This window comes from Anopheles maculipalpis, chromosome 3RL, assembly GCF_943734695.1.
Source record: "Anopheles maculipalpis chromosome 3RL, idAnoMacuDA_375_x, whole genome shotgun sequence".
In the NCBI taxonomy this organism is placed as follows: domain Eukaryota; kingdom Metazoa; phylum Arthropoda; class Insecta; order Diptera; family Culicidae; genus Anopheles; species Anopheles maculipalpis.
The window spans coordinates 45,609,710-45,636,794 of NC_064872.1; the positions used below are offsets into that span (position 1 = coordinate 45,609,710).

At 39.8% G+C, this 27,085-nt stretch overlaps 2 protein-coding genes across 2 annotated transcripts in view; both read left to right on the forward strand.

Moving 5' to 3' along the window:
• LOC126564842 (beta-ureidopropionase) overlaps positions 1-27,085 on the forward strand; it is a 300,108-nt gene that overhangs the window by 4,348 nt on the left and 268,675 nt on the right. The gene's annotated exons all lie outside the window — the stretch shown is intronic.
• On the forward strand, positions 49-25,740 carry LOC126565874 (lachesin-like). Its single transcript, XM_050223083.1, has 10 exons — positions 49-232; positions 6,734-6,837; positions 7,025-7,232; positions 11,294-11,452; positions 14,028-14,156; positions 14,250-14,387; positions 16,430-16,579; positions 16,987-17,040; positions 25,281-25,361; positions 25,583-25,740. The coding sequence occupies exons 1-10, from the start codon at positions 142-144 to the stop codon at positions 25,738-25,740; spliced, it is 1,272 nt and encodes a 423-aa protein (XP_050079040.1). The 5' UTR covers positions 49-141.

Genomic DNA, 27,085 nt, shown 5'->3' on the forward strand with positions numbered 1-27,085 from the left:
CTATCGATGAGCAGAGCAAGAAACATATGATACAAAAGTATTATAAAATGATGTAAGGGAAGAGTTTGGACTGATGTGGAACTGTTACGAAACTAGTCATATATTTACTTTCGACTTGAAGTGTGACTGTGTATGTAAGCAATGTTTGGTTACAGTGTGATTGAGACGCTGTGGCTGTTCCTATTCATTTCTGCATCAATTGTTAGTCCAGCGTCATTTTCTGAAGTCACAGGTAAGTGTTTCCGATTGTAAATTATTATTTTATTGCCTGTGTTTTGTGGTAACATTTAAGCAATGATTCGGATTAGTCTAGTTACTGTGATAATATTGTCTTATTTTATTATTTTAATAAGGATTTCTTATGCCTCACTAAAATATAGTTTGTAAACGTTACATAAGTATCGATTCTTTTGCTAATAAGCTGATAAAACATCATGTGTTCTTGAAACATCCAAACTCTTTCGGTTTGGTAGTCTTACAGGGTTTCTGAGTATAACTAGACAAGTGCGAGGTATTTCTAGACAATGGTTAAAATGGACTGGACAGCGGGTAGGTTGAACTGGACAACCGTCGCCCTTTCTCGACAGTGGTCAAGTTGAACTGGACAAACGCTAGGTTGAAGTGGACAATCATCAAGTAGAACTGGACAGTCATATTTGAAATTTTTGGTGAAACGGAAGGAAGCGTTTCGGAAACGCCTAGCAAATATGTTAAAAGTAACCGCTGGAATACACGTTTTTCGTAATTTACATGCATAACATGCATTCAACAATAACATTAATATAGTTTGTACTTTGAGCATGTTTCAAAGCGACCAAACAAATGTATATGAATTTTTTTTACGTTTGATTTTATATTTTTGATTCTGTAAAATATCCATTACAACAGCTACAAGCACTCGATTTAGTGATTATAAACAGAAACGTGTTCTGTCATCTTCTGTCAAAAGATAAAATTTTTAACAGATATTGAAAATATTTTATTTCTAACTCACATTTTTAAATAAAACCACGCATTTTGATTGTAATTATATTCGGTGTGACAGTTCAACCTACCCGCTGTCCAGATCAACTTGAGCGAACTTGTCTAGAAATGCCTCGCACTTGTCTAGTTCTACTCAGAAACCCTGTATTGAGGTGAGGTGCCAGTCTTTCACACGACAGATCCGATTATCGAATCCCATTTTTATAGTCTCCTTGCGAGAAGTACTGAATGTCTTCTTCCTGGTAACATCAAGTTAGCGAAGCGAGACCTGTCGCGATCGTAGTGCGCTCTAAACCGAGTATTAAGAAATGAAGTGAATAGATCGATGGGACGTGGAGTTAAAATAAGCATATGATTTAAAAAAAACATGCTATGTACATGCATTTCACATGTTTCAAAAACTGACAAACTCATGTGCATGGCTTAAAAATATACAGGGTGTTCAATAAGTTCGAATACAACTTTTCATCGTTTTGTAGTTGTGTACTCTGTGTCTTCTTCTTCTTGGCTTAACGATCTCTAAGGTCATGTCGGTCATCGAAATGGCTTTCTAGACTACCGATACCATGTAGTTGGTTAGTCAGTCACCGATACGGGGGGATGGTCCGGATGGGATTAGAACCCCGGTCCTGCCGTTTGAAGACCGGCGCTGCTGTCGCCTACACCACTGGGCCGCCCCACAAACTTGGCACTCTGTGTATTCTGTGTATTAATATTTTTGTCAGCTTTAGTATCATGTATAGTCTAACCGTTGTATATGGTGTGGACTAATTGCCACTTAGTGTGTAAACACTGTGCACGATGAAAGACTACTGCGATCTTATAGTAAAATTGTTTGTGGGAAGTGATCTGCCCGGCGACATGTTTTTCTTCTTCTTGGCGTAACGACCTCTAAGGTCATGCCAGCCATCGAAATGGCTTTCTAGACTGCGGATACCACGTAGTTGGTTAGTCAGACCTCACTACTGGGGGGCGGGTCCGGATGGGATTTGAACCCCGATCCTGCCGATTGAAGACGGGCACCGCTGTCGCCTACACCACCGGGCCGCCCCCCGGCGACTTATTGCGGCGGTTGAAATCTCACGAGGTAAAGCGGAGTTTTATTTACACTACCGTCCGTCGGAACCGGTAGATGGGCTTGACCAAGAACCGTACAAGATCCGGGCGGCCACGTTCGACGAGGATGCCAGCAGGCATTAAGTTGGTGAAGGAGCGGAACCGTCGAAAAATGACCCGCTCGATCCGGAAGCCCACTGCTGATCTTAATTTGTCAATCGGGACGACTCATACTTATGACGAAGGAAGGGCCTAGGGTACAAGCCGTACAAGAAACCGTAACAAGAAAGTACATGGAGTAACGGAAGCTGCAAAGAAGCAGAGGCCGGACAGATGCAAATTTATAATTTCGCGGCACGCAGGTCAGGAGTTCGTGTTTTCCTATGAGAAACTCTTCTTGTTGGAACAGCCGCACAATGTTTAAAATGATCGACGGTGGGCGCCGACGTAGGCTAGCATCCCCCCGTCCCGAATAAACATCCTACGGTTCTAGAATGCCGTGTCGGTGATGGTTTGGGGGGCATGGGAAGCTCCTACTGGTTTTTATTGAGAAAAAGGTCAAAATTAACGCCGCGTACTACAAAATCACGGTTCTGGAGAACGTTGTGGCTCCAGCACTTCAGGATCTCTATGGGAAGAATCTTTAAATTTTCCTAGCGTGGTGTCAGGAGAGTTAGACGGCGTTTATAGATAAGATGTCATGGCCGCCCAGTTCCCCGGATCTCAATCCCCTTGATTACTATGAGAACAGTCGATCAATTCAAGAACGTTATTTCCAAGATTCGTTAAAGAAACGTCTCAAGCTCGTGATGTAGTACAAAGAGCCGGTGCTCCCTCCTAATATGCCAAAAAGATAGTAAATAAACATGGCTTCAAGAAAAAAAAACACAAAGAATAATATCTTATGATTACAATATTCGAGCTCGTTTTTAAAGTGTATTCGAATATATTGAACACCCTGTATAATATGCATACTTTATAGAAGAGCGGGACTGAACAATGAAGACAGTTCACTGTCGAGACCTACACTGAATGTGAATTTTATGTTTATCGGTAATTATGTGAACATGTGTGTGTGTGCTGAATAGTAGTAACACGTAAGAGTAGCCATGCAGATGTAAAATAAATGGACAAATCAAATTCTTTCGTATCAACCATGTTGGGATTGATTTTTTGGCATTGGTTTTTGGAAACGTAACACGGACACCATCTCGAATTGCCTAATTGGTTTAAAACAGCACATACACTTGTGTTGATTGTCACATTGTGGGCATACACAGAATAGTTCATACATCGGACATTTAGACCGATGTACAAACGTGCACACACTACATTCTTATCGCAATTTTGTGCCGTAAAAATTGAACCATGTTTTGTTGTTTCTTCCTGCATAACGGTAATTGATATTTGGCATCTGCATCGAAATGATTATTGGTAGAATTGCCAGTAGTGTACAAATGCATGACATGATAAACCGAGCACATCACCGTCCGTACATCACACCGGACTGCTTTAAGCAATGGTACATGCATTTGAGAAGTTGGAGTTGGTACGAGGAAACGAGACCGGAAGGAAATTAGCTTTTACACTATGCCATGTTCCACGCAAGACCGCGCATTACGATTAGGTTGCAGTGCCTATTTGACCGCTGGCAGCTGCTTCCAATGTGCATATATCACAGCAAAGCGCCACAGATGATACATTGTCGTGGTTTTCTCTGGTCCTTGACTGATAAATCCATAATTTACTGCATGTGCATCAATCTGTTTGTGTATTTCATCGGTCTACGACGGAGGAGCAGACATTTCAATCAGTAGAAAGTCATTGACAGGTATTTTATCGAGCAGCTTTATAATTCATACTTCTAAACTTGCTAATTTAATTCTGACGAAGAAAACTACAGGCAGAGTTTATTTTATTTTACAAAAAACATGTTCTGTACTGAAAATGAAAAGTTTCTTATAAAATTAGTTGAATAGTTAATTTAGTTTTTGTCTCAATTTGTTCTCAAATCATGGAAAACGCTTGGGCTGCTGACTGAAAAAAAAACCCCCAGCTGTACATGTTAAAACAAGGTAAAACTTCAAAGAACAATTTAAACAATCCTAAACTTTGCCAGATATTTTGTGTTAATCACTTTCTTCTGGTGAGTGCAGCGGATAAAAGGAAGGAGAGTTAAGACTGTTTAGTATCACTCCATAGCATCATTTTAAACTTTTTCCCAAACTTGCGTTGAGTTTCGTTTTCTTGGGTCATTGAGACAGTCTAGTAGCATGGAACATGAGCATGGAACGATCGCACGACATGATAACATAAAATAAATCGGTGCTGGAACGGGATTTCATCAGTAGAGGAAGCAAATGCCAGTGGTGGCAGGGAAGAGTATAACACCTAAGAGTCTAATTAATATGATGAGTTTTATTTACCTTACGACAGCAGTTGAGCTTGTGAGGTGCAGGAGAAATATTTCACATGACCCACGCAACGCAACACTTTTTGTGGGGTGTTGCAGTGAGCGGCAGTTATAAAATTGTTCTTGCGAAGTGTCCAGTGCACAGCTGAGTGGTTGAAAATCCGTCGCATGTGGCTCGGAACGGGTCGCTATTGGTAGCGGACGAGAAAAATCCTAACGCCACAGATTAGAGTAAAGTTTTGTGGCACGGGATTAAAAACGAACGCAAAACTGACCATTGGATGCTCGTAAGGATTTCGTGTTTTAGTGAGGAGACACACGTTAAGCCTTTTTGGGAAGCGTACTAACAACGGCCGAAGGTAGCTTGCTCAAGTTTCCGATTCACTTACAGCCACGCATGCAACTGCAGCCTGACTGCACCCTTGCAGATCACAGCACTGAACGGGGTCGTGAAAATATCACAATGACCAGATGAATGAGAGTGATGGAATGTTGGTGGTGAAATCCTACTAAAAAAAAAAAAAAAAAAAACAACAGACAGACGAGTGGCCGGACGGATCTGCCGAGCGCATACAGTGCGGACGGTTTCATACCGTTGCTCCGAGAAGCCGTCCAGTTGTTTGAAGGTTCCCATCCAACGGATAGGAAAAGATGAATGGGCTGACAAAAAAAGGGAATATGGAGCAGAGAAAATCCATTACATAAATTGAGGGCAGATTTTTGCTTTCCAGTTTATTATATATTGCTGTTTTTGCGCCACACAGTGATCTCTGACCAGCATGCAGAGCGAGCGATGGTTTACGGAGTAATTCTGCCCGGGAGCTACTCGCAACCCTTTGGTGTACCACCTTTGACGAACGGGGTTTGCCAGTTAGCATCGTTGCTGTTATGCAGAATGACCGTCCGACAGCACAATGTCCATAAGTTAGGAACAGGATTTACAACATTCTTTTCAACAGGATATCGGTTTAAACTGTTCATTTGCTAACTATTTAGATGCAAGCTCGGGAAATTGTTTTCATTTGTTTTCATTGATAGCAATACGGTCAGGGAATTCCACTCGAATAAAAAAACAAATACCTACTATGTGGATCATGCGTTATATTTGTATTTGATGTTTTGTACAATACTCATATTTACAGCGAAAATGATAGATAAATGGGGTGATATCTTGAAACCTTTTTTTTGATAGCTGCTGAAATGAAAGTGCAATGTAAATTTAACTGCTATCTTATTTAGCAGCAAAACTACGCCGTTTTAGGTGTTTGTACAAATTAAACTTTCTGCAAAATTAGCAACAGATGTCGATCCACTGCCAGCAATAGGTACTTGGCAGAAGCATGTTTGCATTGTTTGCTGTATCCAGCTCACGAAACGTAGTGGCCAGCTCAATCGTAAAAGTGTCGTCGTTTGTTTTGTTTGTGCAATGTGCAAACCGATGGCACTCGTATCAACATGAAAACACCCAATTGCGTACCCAGACCTGTCTAGAATGGAACACCGACTGTTGTATGCAGATTCATCCTTTCGGAGGTTCGAAATGCAATTGATATAGAAACACAGACGGTTCGTTCGACTGCCGTTGCGCCCAAAACTGTTCGCTCGGACAACAGTTGTTGGTGTAGGTGCATATTGGCGGTCAAACAAATACGGTGGGTTTATGGAAAAGTCAAATAGGTCTTTCCCCTTCAACTGCATGTGTGCGTGCATCCAGTAGATGGGGTGACCAAAGGTAGGAGATTGAAATTGTACTCAATATGTGGAAATTCGAATTATCGAGTTGCACCACTTTGCACAGCAGTGCTCACGATGTTTCTCTTTTTCCAATGCATCGATACTCCTCTCGGACAGCATACCGGTCTGGGCGGAAACCGTACGAGGAGTATCGGTTAGGTTTTTGCATCACAGCACTGTTTATGTGATACCATCCATCGTGCATTCAATTATTTCGTTTAAACGTCGATTTTCATTAGAGCGGTTAAATACACCACTAGACTGTTTAATAAATTGTCAGCTGCGTGACGAGGCACTCACTCCTGCACCTGCACCTCGTTTGGAACTTCTCTTGTGTGCTGCCGTGCTAAAGAATGAGTGGATTATTAAACGAAAAATAGTACTGCGCTAATAGCGCTTTGGTTGAGTTCTGTGGCGATTAGTTCAAAGTGTTTAAAGCATTTTAATAAACTTGATTATATGCTGAGAGTTGTTTTATGAGCCAATCCTCACTATTCAAAGCGTTAAAAAAAATCTTTTCTTTGTTTTTATCTCTGTCTCTTCCAGTGATAACCGATCCAAAATTCATCACACCTATTACCAATGTAACGGCAGCTGTAGGACGTGAAGCAACCTTAACATGTGTAGTGCATGATCTAGGTGCTTATAAGGTTTGATTACTAAAATGAAGATCATCAATTATTTATGTACAAATACAGGGACTACGTACAAAACAGATAAACACAATAAACAATGCAAATGCATTTTTTTCGACTTCTTCACTTATTGGCTTGTGTGTCTTATTTGTCTTAAAAAGCTGCTGCACGAATTTAATTTGTTTGCTTTATTTTCACACAGGTCGCATGGTTACGGGTGGACACGCAGACAATTCTCACCATCCAAAATCATGTCATTACGAAGAACAAACGAATTGGCATTACATATACGGAGAAAAAAACTTGGCAACTGCGAATCAAGGACATTCGTGAAACAGATCGAGGATGGTACATGTGCCAAATCAATACGGATCCAATGAAAAGCCAGATGGGATATCTGGATGTTGTAGGTACATATATGCTTAAATTTAATCAAAAGGTTGAACACAAAATACACGTTAAATGCAAATAATTGTAAGGATTTTAACTATGTACTGAAACAAAAAAAGCCTCAAAATGGTCTTACCAGTTTCGGAAATGATGGTTTTGCTCAATGAAATGAGTCATGGTGGTGGGAACATGACCAGTTTCTGCAAAAGAAGAAACTGATGCAATACATGTATCGAAAGAGGAATTATAATTATGAGTGAATTGAAATGTGCAGGACGCTACTTTTGTGCCGCGAGTTACTACCGGCAGTCACGTGATATTCAAATTGGTCACCGTATGGAATCGACGTGTGGGTCGACCATTTTTTGTTGAAGAAACTAACCAAAAGAAAATCCCCAGAAAAGAAGTTGAACGAAATGACAAGGATGCAAAACAACTAAAGAAGTAAAACACCATAAATAGTTTCAAATGCTTTCGCCATGCAACTTTGGTAAAGTAAAATCCTTAAGTATACAGGTAAAGCTAAAATAAAAGGTAATATAGCATTCTCAAACAATGGCATTGGAGCTGTGCCAATTGTATGGAGTTACTCCAAACGTCTTTGCACTGTCATCGACAATGACAATGCACTTTGACGTGTAGTGGAAGAACGCAAGGATTCTTGGTTCTTGCAGTTGTGGAAACAAAACAAATGATTGTAGTATTTTTTCACATGTTGGCAGTGTTGTTTCGAAGACGTTTCGCTGCCCAAACGCTTCACTAGTGTGTATAAAGCGACCGCGTTAACACTAGAACCGCCATATGGGACTTTTCTGTCCCAACGCACTCGAAAAAGGAGTATTATTCCGATTGCCGTCGTGACAACCCAGTGGAATTTTCGGACTTTTATTTATTTTTAACGATCTTTCGAATGCGCCCATACAAAATTGTGTATACCTTTTATACAATTATTTCTAACCTAGAACCGCCATATGGGAAATTTTTGTCCCATAGGCAAAATACGATGTGATGGTTGTGCTGCGAACTAATTTCGGATGTGCATCTGCAAGTCTGGCAGCACTGGCGTGTACGTGTTTTCGTGACAATGCATGTCAATACGAATAAAACAATAAAAATACACGAATTTTCTCGCTGAAAATCAAAGTCTGAAACTGTGCCTGTATAAAACTCCATCAAGTACGGAGCTGATGTACAGTACTGGACAAAATAAATCATACGCGCAAAGTAAAAATGCTTTTAGTGGAGTATTTTCTTTATTTTTCAGATAAAAACCATGATTTATTCGGAAGCATTATAGTATTTTCATAAAAGTTTTAAGCACTGCAGAGGAAAAAAAAAAAGCTTTATATGCATACAAGAAGTCGTTATAGCAAACAGTTGGTTTTTAAGCATGGACAAAATAAATCATACAGCATGGACAAAATAAATCACTTAAAAAAACATTTTTTCTTGTCGTGATAATTAACTAACGTTCTGGCAGCACTGTAAAACTAGCAGCCCTGTGGCTTATTTGACAGTTCTTTTACTGGAAAGCTAGTGGATCAAAATATTGCGTCACATGAAAAGTATAGAATGTCAGGACAACAAATTTTGCTCGATGCGATAAATCTGGTTATAAGCGATCGAAGAAAAAGAAATTGCTTTCTGGAAGATTGCTGAAAAATATTCAATTTCTATTGGAACTGTGTAGCATATCTGGAAATAACACGAAACCTTTGGAATTGTGCGCAACTTATCTGGACAAAGACGTCATCGCGTAACGACCCGTCGTGATGATGCGAGAATAATTCGGATGGCGAACGACCCTAAGTTGTCTTCCAGGTAAATTAAGGAAACGATAAATCTGGATGTCGATCGCCGTACCATACGTTTGGCATCGAAGTGCCCTTTCATAAGCATGCAATACAAACGGAAGAGATTGGAATTTGTCAAAAAAAAAGAACGCCTGGATGTCCATAGACCTTTCGAAAAGCGTTTTGTGGAGCAATGAGAGCAAGTATGAGCTGTTTGGACAAACACGTCGATCCAGGGTATGGCGCAGATCCGGTGACGCACTTAAGGAACTATACATTCAGAAGACAGTAAAGCATGGAAGGGGGAACATTATGGTTTGGGGATCGTTTGCGTGGTCTGGAGTCGAAGGTTTAGTGAATATCAAGGGGATTTTGACCGCAGATGTATATATTAACTTGTTGAAAGAAAATTTGGAGGTTTCACTATTGAAAACTGACCTAGAAACAAATTACATTTTTCAACAAGACAACGACCCTAAACATACGACTAAAAAAACAACTGCGTTCTTCAAAACTAACCGAATTGAGGTGCTCGAATGGCCACCCCAATCTCCCGACTTGAATTCGATAGAGAATTTGTGGTGTTATTTGGACAATAAAGTCGACAAAACATCGATCTCCAACAAAGACGACTATTTTGATGTTTTGAAAACAGCATGGGAGAAAATGGATTCAGAATATCTACGGAATCTCGTTGAAAGAATGCCTTGTCGATTGGAAGCGTTGCTGAAGGCAAAGGGTGGTCAAAATAAAAGGAGATATTTGATATAAGCTTAACTTGTCAATGAGAAATCTAGTGTATGATTTATTTTGTCCATTCCGATCCTCATCCTTTCCTGAAAGATAGCATATATTTAAAAAGTCATGCATAATTATAATAACTTCACTTCTACAACATAATTGCTTGATAATAGGATAAAAACTTTCCTAAAGATAGCATTGTTGTAACTTTTACATTGAAGGAAATATTGAGCATGTAGAAAGAATAGTTAAAGCGTAGAATTTATTTTGTTCAGTACTGTAGTTGACTAAATGTGTAGAAAGTACTCCGTGAAAAGTGCTGGTAGAAGATGATCTGTTTACTTATATTTTAATATTCTGAATTTAGCGGGAATCAATGCTTGGGTCTTGCACAAAAAACTTACAAAAGAAAAGATATCTAGCCGCGATTTTCTTTTCAAACTAGACGAAGAACTTGCCAAAGAGTACGTTAAAAATAAGAGCGCCAACGCTAACTTGCCTGTGTCAGGTGCTGGAAATTCTAGTCGGCGCAGCCAGGTTTAAATGACACAAGGGTAAAAGTGCTAACGAATGCTTCACATGTAATAGACCAGTATGTAAAAAATGTACTAAAATAGTTTCGTACGTATGCGTTTCATGTGAGCTGGGTTCTGCAATGCAATGAAGCAATGTAATATTTTGTCCTGATGCCAAGAAACCTAAAGATGTGTTATAGATGCTTGAAATAATTAATGTAGGTTTTCCTTTTGCTTTCGAAAAAAGCTTTGTCCTCCGGTTTAAACCATTTAGAGCTGTATTGACATCGAATTTTTGAAATGTTTCTAAAGGGTGCCACAGACGCCCGCGTAGACCCAAACAGCTTAGAACAAAAGATTTGTTTTATTGTCATAAAAACCCTACTTATCACTTGATTTTGAAAATAATTTATAGCTTTAAGCCTAGATTTATTGTCATCCAACCCTCTGAGGAATTATTATAAGTGTTTATCACTAAAAGTCCTATAATTTAAAATTAATGTAAAATAAACTGGCCTTGATATCCTTGGTTGCGCAGTTGATATGATCAAACGATTGCCTCAATTCGATTTGAGTTGCTAAGAAAGCTTTAGTATACCTAATTATGATGTTTTTGAGTTATTTTACCACAAGAAACCCATTGTTAATGATAAACATGTAAAAATATGGTGTATACAACGTATGGGACAAAATTGTCCCATATGGCGGTTCTAGTAAGGTTGAAAAGCCCGGCAAGTTCTAGAGTTAAATCATAGAATACTGTGGTGAATAGTGCTGTGTATTGCATGATTTTAAATTGTGTACTACCATGCCATATAGATCGATCGTTTAAAGAAGCAAAAATCAGCTAGCATGTAAATGATTGGTTTCTAACAATACGTAAAAACGATCGCTGCATATGGAAGGATTCCGTCATTCGTTTGATTGCATTTCGTTCGATTCGGACAACTGTTTTTTTTTTTTTTTTTGAAGTACATAGTTAACATCCTGATGATAATCATAAACTGCTGAATGTATGTTTGGAATTTTCAGTACCACCAGACATTCTGGACTATCCAACGAGCACTGATATGGTCGTACGGGAGGGCAGCAACGTGACGTTACGATGTGCTGCCGTTGGATCGCCTGCCCCAGCAATCGTGTGGCGCCGTGAGGCTGGCGATAACATTTCACTGCAGGACGGTGAACAAGGTGAGTGGTGGCAGATGTTTCTTGTGCGCGCTTCGGGCAAAAGTAACTCACAAATAAATAAAATTGGTATAAATCTACTAAATGATTTACGAATGTGTTTGTACATGATGTCAGAACGATAAAACAAAATGCTCTTCAATAAGTGGTATATGTGTGTGTGTGTGTGTGCAGATATCATGGCCAAAGGACTAAACTGTTGAACTACCCGGCGTCATAAGTCGATGGAAGCAAAACCGGACCAAAACTAGAACGATTGGTTTGGTACAGGTTTTGCTATAAATTTAAACTACACCGTATTTTTATGTGCACAGCCATTAAATTTGAAACTTTTTGCTGTGAGTGTATTCCTTCCAGAGTGTGTGTGTGTGTGTGTGTAAAACCAGCTGTAAAACCGTGTGAGAATGTGGCAGAGTTATTGGGCAGGCAGTGTTGCTGGAAAGGTAAAGAAGAGCTGAAAAGTATCGAGTTGGAAAAAAAAAGAATTGGCAACGGTAACAAGGGCGTCGAGATGTAAAGCAATGATATTTGATGGGCTATATAATTTATTGGCCTGTGATGTGCGGGAGTCTGTAGGAGTGGCACATCAAGCTTGTTTATCAATGGCGTTTTATTTCCAAACCCCTTTCCAGCCCTTCGGATTCCGGTGCTTTTATCACAGGGGCATCACGAGTGCTCGTATTACTTCAGATATGTTTGCATCCTGCGAGTGTGATATACGAATCGGTGAGATGAGTTTAATTTCAATAATAGCTCGTTGCGCTGTGTTGAGCTGTAGTGACACGTGGCAAGGGGGTTGGCAAATGGTAGCTGTTTGTGTAGTGGTGGCTTCGGTTTAGCAAACAAAACTCCCGTGTCGATTGAATTTAGTTAGCAGTTGACTCTTATTATCTGCTGCTGCTGCTGCTGCTGCTGCTGCTGCTGCTGCTGTTGCTGCTGCTGCTGCTGCTGCTGCTACTGCTTCATTGAGAAAGAAACACAGATTTATGCCTACAAAAATAAACAATCGCCCACCGAGGGTACACTCAGAACGCCAATCATGCTAAGCTTGATTTGATTGAGAGCGAATGCTGTCGGTGATTGGAAACGAGAAAGTCAGCCTAATCGTTGTCAGTACGCTGAAACCAATTCCACATTCCCATCGGTCATCAGGCGAGCTAACGAATGGGTGCAAATGAATTATTTGTTTGGTAAACGGTAGCAGCTTCATGCAACCCTGACCTGACTTGCCAAATGATAGGTTGTACGTGTGTATGGACGGTAAAGCGCGGAAAATCTGTAATTGTGCTAATTTACCGTCGTATTTTGGCAAATAATTTTCACATTTTATTGTTTCCACTTGTACCACGCTCGGATTAAAGTGGTCGGTTGTGTGTAGCGGCGCGTGGTTGTTAGGTGAACCATGGTGAACGACAACTACCACGTTGTGGATGATAGAGCAAATCGGAAACACGAATGTAAGTGAAATAGACTCAGAATTGTCGTTTGTTAAGGTATTTTACGGTTCGAATGTTGTTCGAACGACTTTCCCATCAGTATTGATACATCTTCACTTCCCGAAGCCGAAGATGTCACAATCAGCGGTTTGGTTCAACAGTCTAGATAATAGTCAGCGTTAAATGATGAAGCATGTGCTGCCGAAGGTCGCAACATGGAGCAGTTTCAATCGATTTGTTCATTTTCGATCGTCTGAGTCTCTCCGCATTTGCTAGCTCATGCTGACAACAACAATAAAAAATGTCTCAAGGTGGAAAAGTCAACTAAAGGGTGAAAATAAAACGCCTGCGATCTGTTGCAGTAAAGTGAATGTTTGAATAATTTTCACATTTTCACATATGGCTGATTAAGCGTGCACAAATAAAAAAACGAAAAAGTGTAACAGTTTTGAATTTGATAATATTTTCGTTTGCGAGTTTGTTTCTCCGTTGTCTTCTCCGTCAAATCAGCTGCTTATGTTTACTAGTTGAAGAACGCCCTCAAAATAACGGGTTCACCAAAACGTGGCACTAAACGGCCATGTGACACAGCTCAGCAAAGTGAGCATGAGGGAACAGAAAAATAATTTTGTTTTATGACAAGTTTATTTCCCAGATCCAATTTTCCAGCCAATTGAAAATTTATCATTCACACCAGCCCTACGCCAAAGCTAAGGAGACAAAGCACCTTTTAGTATAAGTAAGCGTCCTTCCTTCCCGGCATGGGCTGTCGAAAGTAAGCAATAGCAAGCATGATGCTATGCTGTTACGAATTCCTTTATCTTACGACGGTTGGTCCTAAGAATCCTTTGGTATGCTGGTGTGCTTCAATGCTGTGGTGTGACTCAAATTCCTGGTGTTATTTGCAGCTCCTGAGCATTCCTGATGCACTGAGAATCTTCCGGCCCAGAAAAGGGGAGATGTTTCAAACGTTTGCCAAATCCACAAATCCTCGCTGACAGTAGATATGTATGACCAAACCAGTTGAGTTTGGGTGTGCGCAGCTTTAACGGATGTCCTTTGCCTGCATTGGATGATTTCCTGATGACTTTGCATTAATTGTTTTTGTCTAATCCCTTATCTCTTCCTGTTCTTTCCCACAGTATCGTCCGTCGAAGGCCCAACGTTTACAATACCAAAGGTGAACAGATTGCATATGGGAGCGTATTTATGTATTGCTTCCAACGGAGTTCCCCCATCTGTCAGCAAACGGGTAATGTTGATAGTGCACTGTAAGTATCGAACCACCAACGAATACCAGCTGGTCAATGATGTCGTGTGAGCGGGTTGCGTATCAATAAGTTTGGCCACTGTTTTACTTATAGTTCCACCAATGATATGGGTTCCCAATCAGCTGGTCGGAGCGGTTGAAGGTCAGCGAATGACTCTCGAGTGTCACTCGGAAGCATACCCCAAGTCAATTAACTACTGGACCCGCGAAAAGGGTGATATTGTGCCGCAAGGTAAGTGATGTTGAAAATTCGTTTCGAAACTGTACAAAAGCTGTGTAATTTACTGAAAATTGTCCAGCTTATAATTTCTCCTGTTGGTTGATGCAGTTTGTAGGAGCGTTTTTTAGCGCAACGGCACACCTTGTAAAGTGAATTAAAATCGAGCCTACGTCAGATAGTTTCTTATCATAATTTTTAACATATCACGTTTCATTGATTACATCTATGTTACGTGCTAAGGGAAACAAATTGGCTGGAGATGTTGTGTAGGGGTTCTTTTGTCAAAGAGCAAATGTACCAATGTTCGGGTGGTTGTGTGAATTGCGAAATGGAAAGCAACGTTTCAACGTTAGGGATCGGTACCAGGCGGTGTAGGGAGTTGTCCCTGTTACGCAGGGATTGTTATCAGTGGATAAGTGAATGGTAATGGGTGTTTGGGGCGGAGAGAAGCGTATAGAGAGCAGGAGAGCAAACAAAATAGTTTGTTTTGCTCTTATTGTCTTCGGGAAAAACGAAACCGTAACACACCATTACCGGTGTACGTGCGCTCGATTGCGAAGCTTGCGCTGCGTACAGGCCGGTGCATCAATGGCTCATGTATGTATACATTTCAAGTGTCGTAGGGTAAGCGACAAAATCTTGATATTAGTTCAAGGTCTAGGCGGTAGATAAGTTTGCTTTTAGTGTCATTCATATCCACGTAGATGAAGGTTCGCCGTAAAGAAATGATGCTAAACCTTACCAAACGTTAATGGTTGGTACGCAACGTTTGTCAAACGAAGGTTACAATGGCTAATGATATTGGAGGCCACGTTCGGTTTCACTAATGTGTGCACCGGGGTGTATAATTGAAATGACACTGTAAATTATATTCAACACACATGAATGTTTTGCACCCATACCTGAACTCGGAAGGCGACAACACATGGACATGTTTTAGGATATTTACATCCTGTACACGAATGGGGCATCCACGAATGGTTTCTTTCGGAAACTTTATTATTAAACGTTTCTAAGAAACAATTCCATCTAAGACGAAATGCTGACAGTTTAGCCTAACCCATTAGTTTGTTCGTTACCTTTGATTTCCGTGAAGCAGTTCCATTTGGCTAGCTGTGGAACACGAGACTACTAGTGAAAAGAGATTAACTCGAATCGACTTCGGTCCCTTGGAACCACTGGCACCTGAATGCTACTAGAAGGCAAGGCATGGCGACAGGATTTAGGATAAATGATTTGATAAGGATAATTTATGCTCGCTGCGTTTTCCGATACTTCCTAGTCCGTTTTTGACCACAGTTTGTGGTTCGTGGTTTGTAGCTTTTCTTTCCACAGTTTCTTTCTCGGGGTGGTAGCACACCGTCGTAACAGTACCGTGAAAGCGATAGACATTGTGTCGAAAGTAATATCTTAATTGGGTTGAAATTAGGTTAATGCCACATTATTAGTTGCTGTGGCATTGAGGTCGGCTCTGTTACTGTATCGCTACCATGCCGGCAACGGTACGATTGCTCGCTATGATCTTCTAGCTAGAGAAGTTAGCATGATGAATATGTAGCTTCTGTTTTCGTCTACCGATCTGTGGTCCAATCTTTGGATTAGTTTAGATTTGGAGAAAGTTTACGAGAATCTTTAGCACAAATGTAATCCTTTTTTAAAGGTTTGTTAGTTTTGTGGATGGAATAAAATATGCTCAGGAAAGTGACTAGACAATCGTCAAGATCAGCAGGAAAATGCATTCGTTTTATTGCAGCATTTTGCTCTGCCTACGACACGTGTGAGATTGTAGGTGTATTATGATCAAATTACCTGTAGGAAAACCAAAGATTCTGGTTCCTAAAAGAGTAAACCGTCTGGCAAAAGAGGCAGATTCTTCTTCTTGAATAATTATGCAAATTTTAGCGGTCGGTGTGAAACAAGTAAGCTTTTTGGATGTATTTGGCACGTCCCAGCAATGTTCCGATTTTCATACCGTTTGCCTTTTTTTTTTTAGCTCTCAAAAACAGTTTTTCTCTGTTTGTTTTTCTCATTTTTCTCCCCACTATTTTTTGCAGGTGGCAAGTACGAGCCGGTTCTGATAGACAACGCGTACAAAGTGGTGATGAAGCTGAGCATCAAGGTTGTGAGCCAGGCCGATTTTGGTGCCTACAAATGTATCGCCAAAAATTCCCTAGGGGAAACGGATGGAACCATCAAACTATACAGTAAGCCAGTTTCATTTGCCCTACGTTTTGTGCGAACAACAAATCCCTCCTGAACGGCTTCAGTTTGCTATAGCAAAATCTTGTTATGTGGTTCGTTTAAGCAATTCTTTTCCGGATTGTTATTTTCGTTGTAGTCGCGTGACAAACACGATTTCTGTCAATGTTTTTTTTTATTCCAAGCAGAGCGAATCTTGATACTGTTCGGGCGGGAAAAGATAGCTTTTCCAGATGATTTGAATTTTAACAGAAAAAAATATATATAAAGGAATGCTAAATTATCAAATTATGAACTGCCAAACACCTATGCGAACAAAATACGAGACACGCTTTTATTTTGCTTACATTGCACTCCAAAATATCTGTTTATTCGCACCTTTAATAAAATGATTGATATTTTCCTTTTTCAGAGCTACCAAAAAGTGCAATCAACTCAGTGGAAGCTGTTGATGGCAAGCGAAGAAGTAAGTAAGGATGATGAAAGGTTTATAGTATATGTTAAAACACTTGACTGTAGCCAATTTTATGCTCCCAATCAAGCAACGTGAAGCAAGCTGTATTTAATGTGTTTGTAGTTTTAGGCGGCAACCACATAATTCATACACCGTGATGGAAAAGTCCTTCGATGGTGGTACATCTTGATCGTACATTTACAACATAGAAAACATAGCGAATGTTTGTAAAAAAAAAAAAAACTGCACTAATCAGCGTTAAAACAGTCATTAACCAAATCAAGATTAATGATGATAGCACACACTATTGTGATAGAGCAATCAACCGGGTTAGTAGCGGCTCGATTCGTATGGTGCGGCGTTCACTTCTGTAACAATTCAAAGCAATTATTCCGCCATCAGATCAGACGCTTGCCCCTTTTTGGGCGGGGATGGAAAAATTGGGTTTAAATTACAACGCGCGTGCAGGGCAAGGATGCGTGCGAACGTTCATTTGACTGTTCGTTGGCGATATTTGTTGCTTGTCGTATGCGATGTACAACTACGGACATCCTGAAGCATTAGCGCAGTGATTCAACCACCAGCATTCATCATTAATCACAATAAAAATATAATTGTGAACTGTGAAAATGAGGCATTTTTCACGCGATAGCCGCGGCTACGCTGGCAGAAATGTGAGCCTAGCTCGCACATGCTATGGCATTCCGTCCGTCCGTCCGTCCGTTTGGTAGACGTGGAATTTATGATCTGCATGACGTATATTCGTTTGATGTGCGCTAAAAGTAGTGTTAGGCTTCACGAGATCTTTCCCGGGCATGAACTATATGGCCATCCTAATGAAATGCGCCATAACGTTGGCGGTTCCATATTTTTCCCACAAGGCTAAACGCTTCTGATTTTGGTTTTGGCTTTCCGTCCCATAAAACCATAAAGAATCCGAATGGACGGCAAGCCGATCAACGTCTAGCAGGCATGTGCACGGTATTGTTTATCGGTGCAAAATTGAGTGAAAGTAAAATGGCACATAAAAGCCCAATTCGTTATGAAAGTGAAACGCAACCCGACGGCAGCATTGGGGCAGCAAACTCAACCACTCAGGAGTGGTTCACTGGGGAATTAGTGAAATTTACTGGCCACCGAATGGGCTGGCGAGGAGCTAGCTAGCGATAGAAATAATAGAACCAAAGCCGCAACCTCTTTCAAACTAATGAACGAAATACCTCTCTGGGCGGAGGTGTCAATGTCAAGTAGAAAAGGCGTTTAAACGCTACACCCACAGGGAATTATGTGTATGTGTTACTGTGTTACAATCAGCGTAAGGGTTGAAATACTACACTTCACCACGAGGAACTTGGTGGAACTGCAAACTGGACTACACAACAGTAAGCCATTTCTATTTGGGTACATTGTGATTTTAGAAACAGTTGTCGGGATTTGGTTTTACTAAATTGTAGAAAGCAGAAATGAGTCGTTGTGTGGAGATTTATTTTTGTAGACGAAATAGATTGTATTGTATTTGAAAAAAAAAAAAACAACAACAACATGCAAATGACCTGTGAAATCTCATGGCCTAGGTCTTCTTATTGGCTAGCCATGCAGACTAATTATATTTAATATGGCCGATCGTACACTATGGTACAATTTAGTCCATGGCGGAATGAGATTCAATACATTTAATGTTTCCTGTTTTGTTTTCTTTTTCCGTTTTCGTTCGTGAGCAATTTCGCTATCCCAAAAAACATATGCGCACATTTTGTAGCGCAAATGATGATGGCCAACAATTAGGTACATGTTAGTTGCATAGTACGATTGTACAAAATTACAAGTTATTTGTGATTGCTGTCGGGCAGGATTGGTTTGGTCCGGCTGGACCGGGCAAAGAAAGAATTGGAAGGACACACAAACAAACAAAGTCGAACATGGTAATTCCTTGCGCGGTAAGGTCAATTCGGTTCCGGCAGTCGAATGGCGCAAGACGCCAAACCTCATTTGTGAAATAATACTCATTAGACACGGCTTTACACATGTGCAGCATTTTTTATGACTTCATAGGTCACAAAGGCCTTCCGTCAGTATTAACTTACGGTATCTACACGTACACATTCGGTCTGCGTCTGTTTGTTTGTTTCCATGTCAAACCGGGAACGAAAACGAATGGCAAACGCTAGCTAGAAAACAGTGATGAACAAAAAAAAAGTTCTCAAGACAGAAGGTGCCACAATATGTCTGGGAAAAATCATGAACTCTTTTTGCTGATACAAAAACCCACTGGTTTGTTGCATTCAATAGACAATTAATTTAACGCACATCTGAAAGTCCGATTCTGTACAACACTGTTAATTTAGGTGTATAATATTTGTTGATTTTTGTTATGCGTGGCGATGTCAAAATCACTGTACAGTGTAGCTTTCTTTTTGTAAAAGTAAATGACGGTACACCATTCGGCGGAGAAATTCCACCCCCCCCCCCAACCTTGGCAAGAATCGTCCGAATGCGAGCTCTAAACAACTCCCTGGAGACATGCAAGCCTTTTGCTTGGTCTTTCTTTTATGTCTTACCTATGGGACCCTTGGTTTGGAACAGGAAGAGTAAAATTTGTTTTCTGGCCGTCGAATAAAATGAGATATAATAAAAACAGCACTAGCCCTTTATAGTTTTTTTGTCCTCCTTTGCTGGTGCGAGAATCTAATCCGGTGAATTTGTTGTGCTGTTAAATGAAAACCGGTGAAATCTGAGACGATTCCAATTGGATTGTTTGTTGGTGGAAAATGAGCGTAGCAAATTGGATGATAATTTTTGGTATTTTTTGTATGCTTCTGCAATATTGATATTTGCATTAGCACTGTGTGGTGAAAAAAATCGATAGAAACTTTTCAATTTCGTTTGATTTCGGTTAGTCGTTTAAATTTTATTTTTGTAAGAAAGTTAATGTTTAGTTCAGGCCTGCATCATAAACTTTGTTTAATATCAAAACCAGTTGTTTGATTTTGGAAAAAGATAGGACTGTCCAGAGATGATGCCTTTAATGATTATTTCAGTACTTTAAGCTCATGAACCTGGTGATTAATGTTAACAATAATAATTGTCATCGGACAAAGAAGGAAAAGGAACGACATACAAACAAACATTGTCGGACATGGTAATTACTTCAGCGATACGGTCTATTCGATTTTGGGAGTCCGGGATTGGGTACATATTCAAAGGAGATTCTTTTTCTGTTTTTTGGCTTAACACCCTGTAAAGTCACACCAGCCAGCAAAAATTATTAGATTTGCCGTTATCACGTCCTCACTACGAGGATAAGGATAGGAATTAAACCATGACCCAAAGAACGGCGCCACTTTCGCCTTCACTACCGGGCCGCGTTAGGAGTATAACTAATATTGGTTACTATATTAGCAATACGGTGGTCCTTAAAGAAATATTTATAAAACCCTGCACTACAATATGTTTTGTTTTGTTCAGCAGGATATACTGATCAAAAGTATTCAGACTATTCACATCTTATATGAATCGGCCTGGTGGTAGAAGTGACAGCGGCGACAATCTTAACACGACCGCGGTCCTGTCTTGTCTCGATCCGGACCGTCCCCACGTAGTGAGGACTGACAACACAACTGCGTGGTATAAGCAAGTCTATTAAGCTATTCGATGGCTGGCGTGACCCCGGAGGTCGTTAAGTCAAAAAGAAGAAGTAGAAGAAGTATATGGGTGCATTGCTTCTGTAGACCGTGTTATAAGTCGGAAGCCATAGTTTGTTTCTAGCTTTTCTGCCACGTTCAAGAGCATATAAAATTTGAAAGCTTGAATTAGTTTTGGTGCATCAATCTTGTACGACAATAACTTGGCTATAATTGTATGAACATTGAGATGAAGTTAAGGGCTACCCAGCGGTAGAGGCGAGAGCGTTGCTGGTCTTTACACAGCAGGATTGGAGTTCAAATCGCTACGATTGTGTAAAGTATGGAAAATTATTATGGAGTATGGAAGTAGTTAAATTAAAAAGGAAATGGAGAAGCACTTCTTGTGTCAACATTCTCACTTTCAGGAATAGCAATTTAGGAATGAGAATGTTTTGTGTTAACATTCCGCGTATGATGGCGAGCAACTAAGTGTACCGAATAAATGCTTAGTTCGCTAGCGTCCGACAGGTGGAGCTGTGACAGGCCAGTGAGAACGGCTACATTTAGATCAGTGCTAGTAAACGAAACATTCTAAAGGCCGGGCTACATTGATCGTACTCGCAAGCGTAATTTTTATATTCACTAGCGCATCTGGCGGCGACCAGCGCAAGCTAGATGTGGGTATAATTTAAGTGCCAAAATTATTCATGCTTGGTGTCTCATCAATTTTCGACCAGGCTGTCTGTATGCCGTTTGACATGTTGATCAAAATCAATAAATTGCTACAGGTCAGGACGCCGAGTACTGCGGGGCAAATCGTCATTTCATGATCCTGGAATGAAAAAGAAAATTCAGTTAAATACTTCCCTTTTTTAATTTAAATTAAAACAACAGAAAGGTCGACAATCGCGTGATAATTCGGTCATGCTAGCCGTCACACCGGAACCACAGTGATAATAATAACACGTGCTATTTTTATATTAAATGTATACAAATAGGCCGGTAAATTTTGCTTACAATTTTATAAAAAAAAAAGTTCTACCAAGCAATATGACAAAGCCGTTCCTCATGAATAAAAAAACTCGCTCTATACTAAAAACCGCTACAATACCAAAACGAACAACCAGTTTCACACACTCTGCAATGTAGTTTAAATGATGAAATAGATGGACAAACCCTACAACAAATTATTTAAGCACTTGTGAAACCTACAAACACTACATTTTTCAATAAAATGTTCAGCTCAATTGCGGCCCCGAGCCGAGCCGGCGATTCACAGACAACAGTTCACACACACACACACACAATTTTCGTTAAAAACAGTTGTACTTACTATTTTTTCATTGCGTCCACTGCTTCCTGCTTGTTCCATGGCTAGAAATACAATATGTATGTTAAATTACCACATATTTTCAAAAAAACATACACGACAAAATATCGAACATACTCACCGAGCTGTTTGTTTACTGGTTTGTGATCAAAATTATAGGCTCCTCGACCCAAAACGCTTTTTGACAGATAAATTATACCAGCCTCTAGCTTCGACCCGCCGCCGCTAGATGGCGTATGCGTTCACAAAAATTACACTCAGGAGTACGATCAATGTAGCCCGGCCTTAACACTGTAATAAAGATTCGTGACAAAGCGGGCTGTCCTAACAGGGTTTTCAGGAATTTTATTGACATATGCAGCGAGTATATTATTGAATTGTAATAAAAAATATATCAAATAAACACAACCAACCGAACACATCAATAGCGCGCCGAACGAATCCATAATATGTTAACTCGCTGAATGTTTCTGTAAATTCCGTGAAAACCCTGTTAGGTAAATAGTTCATGATTAAATATTAATACATATGGGTAAAATTAGATAAATTATTTATTTATTTAATTTAGTATGACGGTTCGACGCCGTATTGTCGACACCGCTTGTGTTGACTAAATAACATAAACAAGAATATAAATAAGAATAACACGATTTTTTTTTTACAAAAATGTCACAAGGCATTTCCTTCCTGTCGTTTGGCTTATCCCGGGCATACTCGATCGTGGATGAGTGGTGGTGCTGATGATGATGATGATGATGGTGATGATATTGGTAGATGATGGTCCGGTACTATTGCTGCGGTTATTGTATCGATGATGGTTGGTTGTTTTTTGTTTACGATTTCTGGCTATTGTGTTGTGGCCGTTCTATTGCTGACCTTTTTGGCTTGGTCTCGACTGCAACAAACAAATAAACATTGTTAAGACAGCACATTTATTTGTCTGCGTACAGTGTTCTCCAGTGCAGTGCAGCAATGACATTTCAAGCTGAATCTAGTCAACGAAAGCGACTTCACTACTCTCGAGACTGAACCTGCCAAACACTCCGAACCCAACGCCAACGCTGTCAAACTCGTTTTGTCAAAGCTGGACCAGAGAACACTGTACTGTGAACAACGCCTGCCTCCCTTTTCGGCAGTGTTGGAATCGCCCTCGAGTGCTGTTGCCCAGTCATCGGATCACCCGTGGCACTACAAAAAATACACTTAAAACATAGACAACACAACATTTAACAAAAAAGGAATTGGGGAATACGAATAAGGATTGGAAGGATACTAGGGATGTGGAATCATAGGACAAGACCGTTGTCTCTGGCGAATCGGTAAATGATCCTCATGTAGGGGAGGTCACTGGTAGCCAACACTTCTCTAATTTCTGTACCCGGTCGTCTACCGATATTCTCGACTGCGCTCATCAAGGAGGGTCTTGCGGTTTCAAATTCCACGCAGGACCACAGAAGGTGATCCACATCGTGGAATCCGACACCGCAGCCACACACTTTTGTCTGAGCCAGAGTTATACGCTGAAGATGAGCATCCAACGCAAAATGATTCGACATCAGTCGAGACATCATTCGTATGAATGACCGGTCTACAGAGAGCTCATTGAACCAAGGCCGCAGGGACACTTGCGGAGAGATCGAGAAAAGGAAACACCCGAGTTCATCTGCCTCCCACATGCTCTGCCAGCGAGACAGGAAAATTTGCTGTGGAAAGCGAAGGAACTCCTGGGTCGAGATAGGTCGGCCGTAAAAAGCGCCTTCTTTGACGCCTGTTTTGGTCAGTGAGTCAGCCTTCTCATTTCCGGAAATTCCACAATTAGCGAGCCACGCAAATTAGCGAGATCCTAAACGCCTCATCGAACATTGAGCCAAGCAGTTCAATGATTTTTAGAAAATCTAGGCTCTTAACAGCTTTCGGAGATCTCAGAGCTTAAATAGCACTAAGGCTATCAGTGAAGATGAAGTACTGGTCCGAAGGTCTCGCTGTTATCATCAATAGTGCGTAAAATAGTGCCCTCCTCAGAGGATGATCAATGTAGTACTGGCTTATTTAGTGAGGACTGACTATACAACTACGTGGCATCGGCATCTAGTGAGCTATTCGATGGCAGGCGTGACTTTACGGTCGTTAAAACAAGAAGAAGAAGAAGAAGATCATACTTGTTCATGAAAATGCCTGGATCTACCTTCGGACGAAGATCATTTGGTATGGTCTTAATTTCCTCGAGCAACGAGAAATCTGTTGTTAAAATGGAACTGTGGTTTTCACGAAAGGCAGCACGATTTAATGCCTGTGGAGCGCTAGGATGCACTTGTAGAGCAACAAAATCTTCATAAATTTTGAGGATTTTGCTCTTAGAACCTGAAAGTAGATAAATAGTTGAAACATACAAATTTATGACTGCGTCAAACGCATAATGAAGCAATATAAACTACGTTCGGTAAAAACTTATCTACAATTAATTGCTTACCTAACAAGAGCTCAAAGTAACCAAAACTAACGGGTTTCCGCACAGAATCTTATATTAGATTTTTGCTCAATAAAAATTCAATCCAAACACCTCTCTAGAATCCTCTTTTGAACCTTCTCAACAACTGCGCTAAACAGCATTTAGACAAGCAGCATTTTAGCCCCGAAAAGTCAACAAGCATGTAAAAAAAGCTAGCTTGCTTCAACACCTATTTTTTCATGACCATATTGCTGCTTATGTCATCATGGAATAATATGAAGAGGATAATAAAAGTTGACATAATTCACAGGGACGATCAGGTGAAATGTCAAATTGTGTTTAAAATAAATCATCATGTTTATACCAGAAAAAAGGTAAATTATTTTTTGTCAAAACCGAGTACATTTTGATTTGCTTCACTTTGAATATGAGATCCCTTTTTGGGAAAATATAGTTTGAAATCTTCATGGAATGCATCAAAACAAGCAATCTTTCCATATCTTCACTTGCAATGAATTAATGTAATGTAATGTAATTAATGTAATGTTAAATGTAATGCTAGTGAATTTTTTCGGCAAGTCCGTCACGAAAGGCAATATCTTGTACCAAATTTCATCCGGACAGTTTTCCCCCTTATGCGTACCGTAGATAAAACTATGTAGTATTGATGTATTCACCAACAAAATCAACTCAGAGCCGCTTTGATCAATTTCAATAAGTCATTCAATAAGCCATGGCAGGCATGACTTAGCAGCTGGTTTGGACCAGATGAAGAAGCAGAGTAATTTAGTTGTGCAGCATTTGTAGTATTTTTTAACTTTACTCTTTATATTTCTATTTTATATTTTAGATAAATCACGGAAAGGAAGTAATTTCTACGAATCCAATGATTTTATAGATGAAGATTTGGACAGTAACAGCAAGAGAAAAGGTATGATGTTTCATTTTCCATACTAGCTTATGGTTATGAATAATTTTCGATTTCAGAACTCTAATAAAAATGATTATTGGATATTAAACCATTTTCATTTGTGGGTTTGTAATCCAAAATCGTAGAGTATAAAAAGAAAATGAAAAACTTCTCTTTTCCCCCAAAGTGTCAACATAAAATCAAGTTCTAACATATATTTTTTTTTTCATTTTCTGTTACAGATTTGATAATAAGCGGTAATCGCAATGACGACAGCTATGAAATATCAACAACGGGAGTGAATGGAGCCATTTGTTTCGAAGTTTTTTCACATTACAGGATGTATATAATTGTAGTGCTAGCTGTTGCAGTTATTATTTTGGAACTTGGAACAATATGACGTTTGTAATGAAAACATACCGTCAATAGAATAGAGAAGAAAGTCAATAGTTTAGAGTAATTGTTTTTTTTTCGAGCGTTCCTTACACGTAGGTTCTGTTTTGCATACATGCTCTCGTAATTATTGGGTTATGTATTTGTGAATTGTGTTCTTTTTCAAGAGTATGTAAACAAAAAAAAGCTACGCTGGCAACAATTTAGAACTGCAAAGCAAAATGAGGGAGATATGCGCTAGAAAAGAAAAGTTAGTTTGTTAACTGTAAATATCCTGCTACGATGAATAAGTTATACCTAAACCAACAAACAAAAGCAACATCGATACATATCCGTAGGCAAATTAATAAGGTTAGATAAGAAACAAAAATCACAAGAAAAACAAAAGCCAACGCTTGTACAACAAAATTGCTTGATACATCGGCTGAAGGAAAATAAATAATGTATTGAGAAAACGTAGGCTTTAAGAACTGGAACATAACACAAGCGATTTATAACGCTTATCGTCAGGTAATACGTTATCATAGGCTAAAATATTTTGATGGGAATAAAGAGACTTAGGATGTATGAAACAACTGGGTATAACATATTTTGAAACGTTGTAATTTTATCTACTGCTATTTTTACAGAATGATGTATGTGTTAAACCGTTTTCGCTTGCGCTGACCAATAGCTCGTTTAAGGTTGACATCTTGTTCTGACAGTTAGTTTTTCGGGCCGAAATCGCGAATGATATTGGGGTGTCGGTAATAAAATTGTAATAAAAACTAACGCATCCTTTTCAGCACCTTTTTACAAAAATTAAGGGGTACCACAAGGCTGCATTCTACTCCCTCTGATGTTTGTTATCCGTATCAATGACATCGTCTACGTACTTCCTGATTACCCGTCAACTTACAGGCGTATTGATGAGCTTCTCTTACATTCTAGGGAAAATCAACATTGTGGCTCCTAGCAGGTACTTAAGGCTCCGACAACTAGTTAATGTCGAACATGCCATCAGCTGTTTGCATGCAAATTTGAAAATGATTCCTGCATACAGCTACCTCAACAAGTAGATCCTAGTGTTAGGGTAGGGAATCTGAAGTTCATTTTGTGTGGCATATTTTAAAAGGTTTCTTGTACTGGTTTAGTGTCGAAAGACGATTTATGTTGTGTGTTTCTTTACGAATAAGTCACATTACGCTGGATAACTTTACATTGTTAATTGCAAATATATATAATCGTAAATTATTCGTCTGGCCAAGCTGTAGTTAGTTATGCAGGTTGGACTAACAAACAAGTTTTAATTGTCTAAGTAATATGTACTACCAAACACAAGTGACCGATCTTGCTAGATAATAATGGGACAT

Excerpts from the sequence above, each read along its gene's own strand:
- LOC126565874 (XM_050223083.1), top strand. The coding sequence starts at position 142 with ATGTTTGGTTACAGTGTGATTGAGACGCTGTGGCTGTTCCTATTCATT. Across the intron at positions 233-6,733 it reads GTCATTTTCTGAAGTCACAG|TGATAACCGATCCAAAATTC; the intron begins GTAAGTGTTTCC and ends TGTCTCTTCCAG. Across the intron at positions 17,041-25,280 it reads TGTTGATGGCAAGCGAAGAA|ATAAATCACGGAAAGGAAGT; the intron begins GTAAGTAAGGAT and ends TTTATATTTTAG.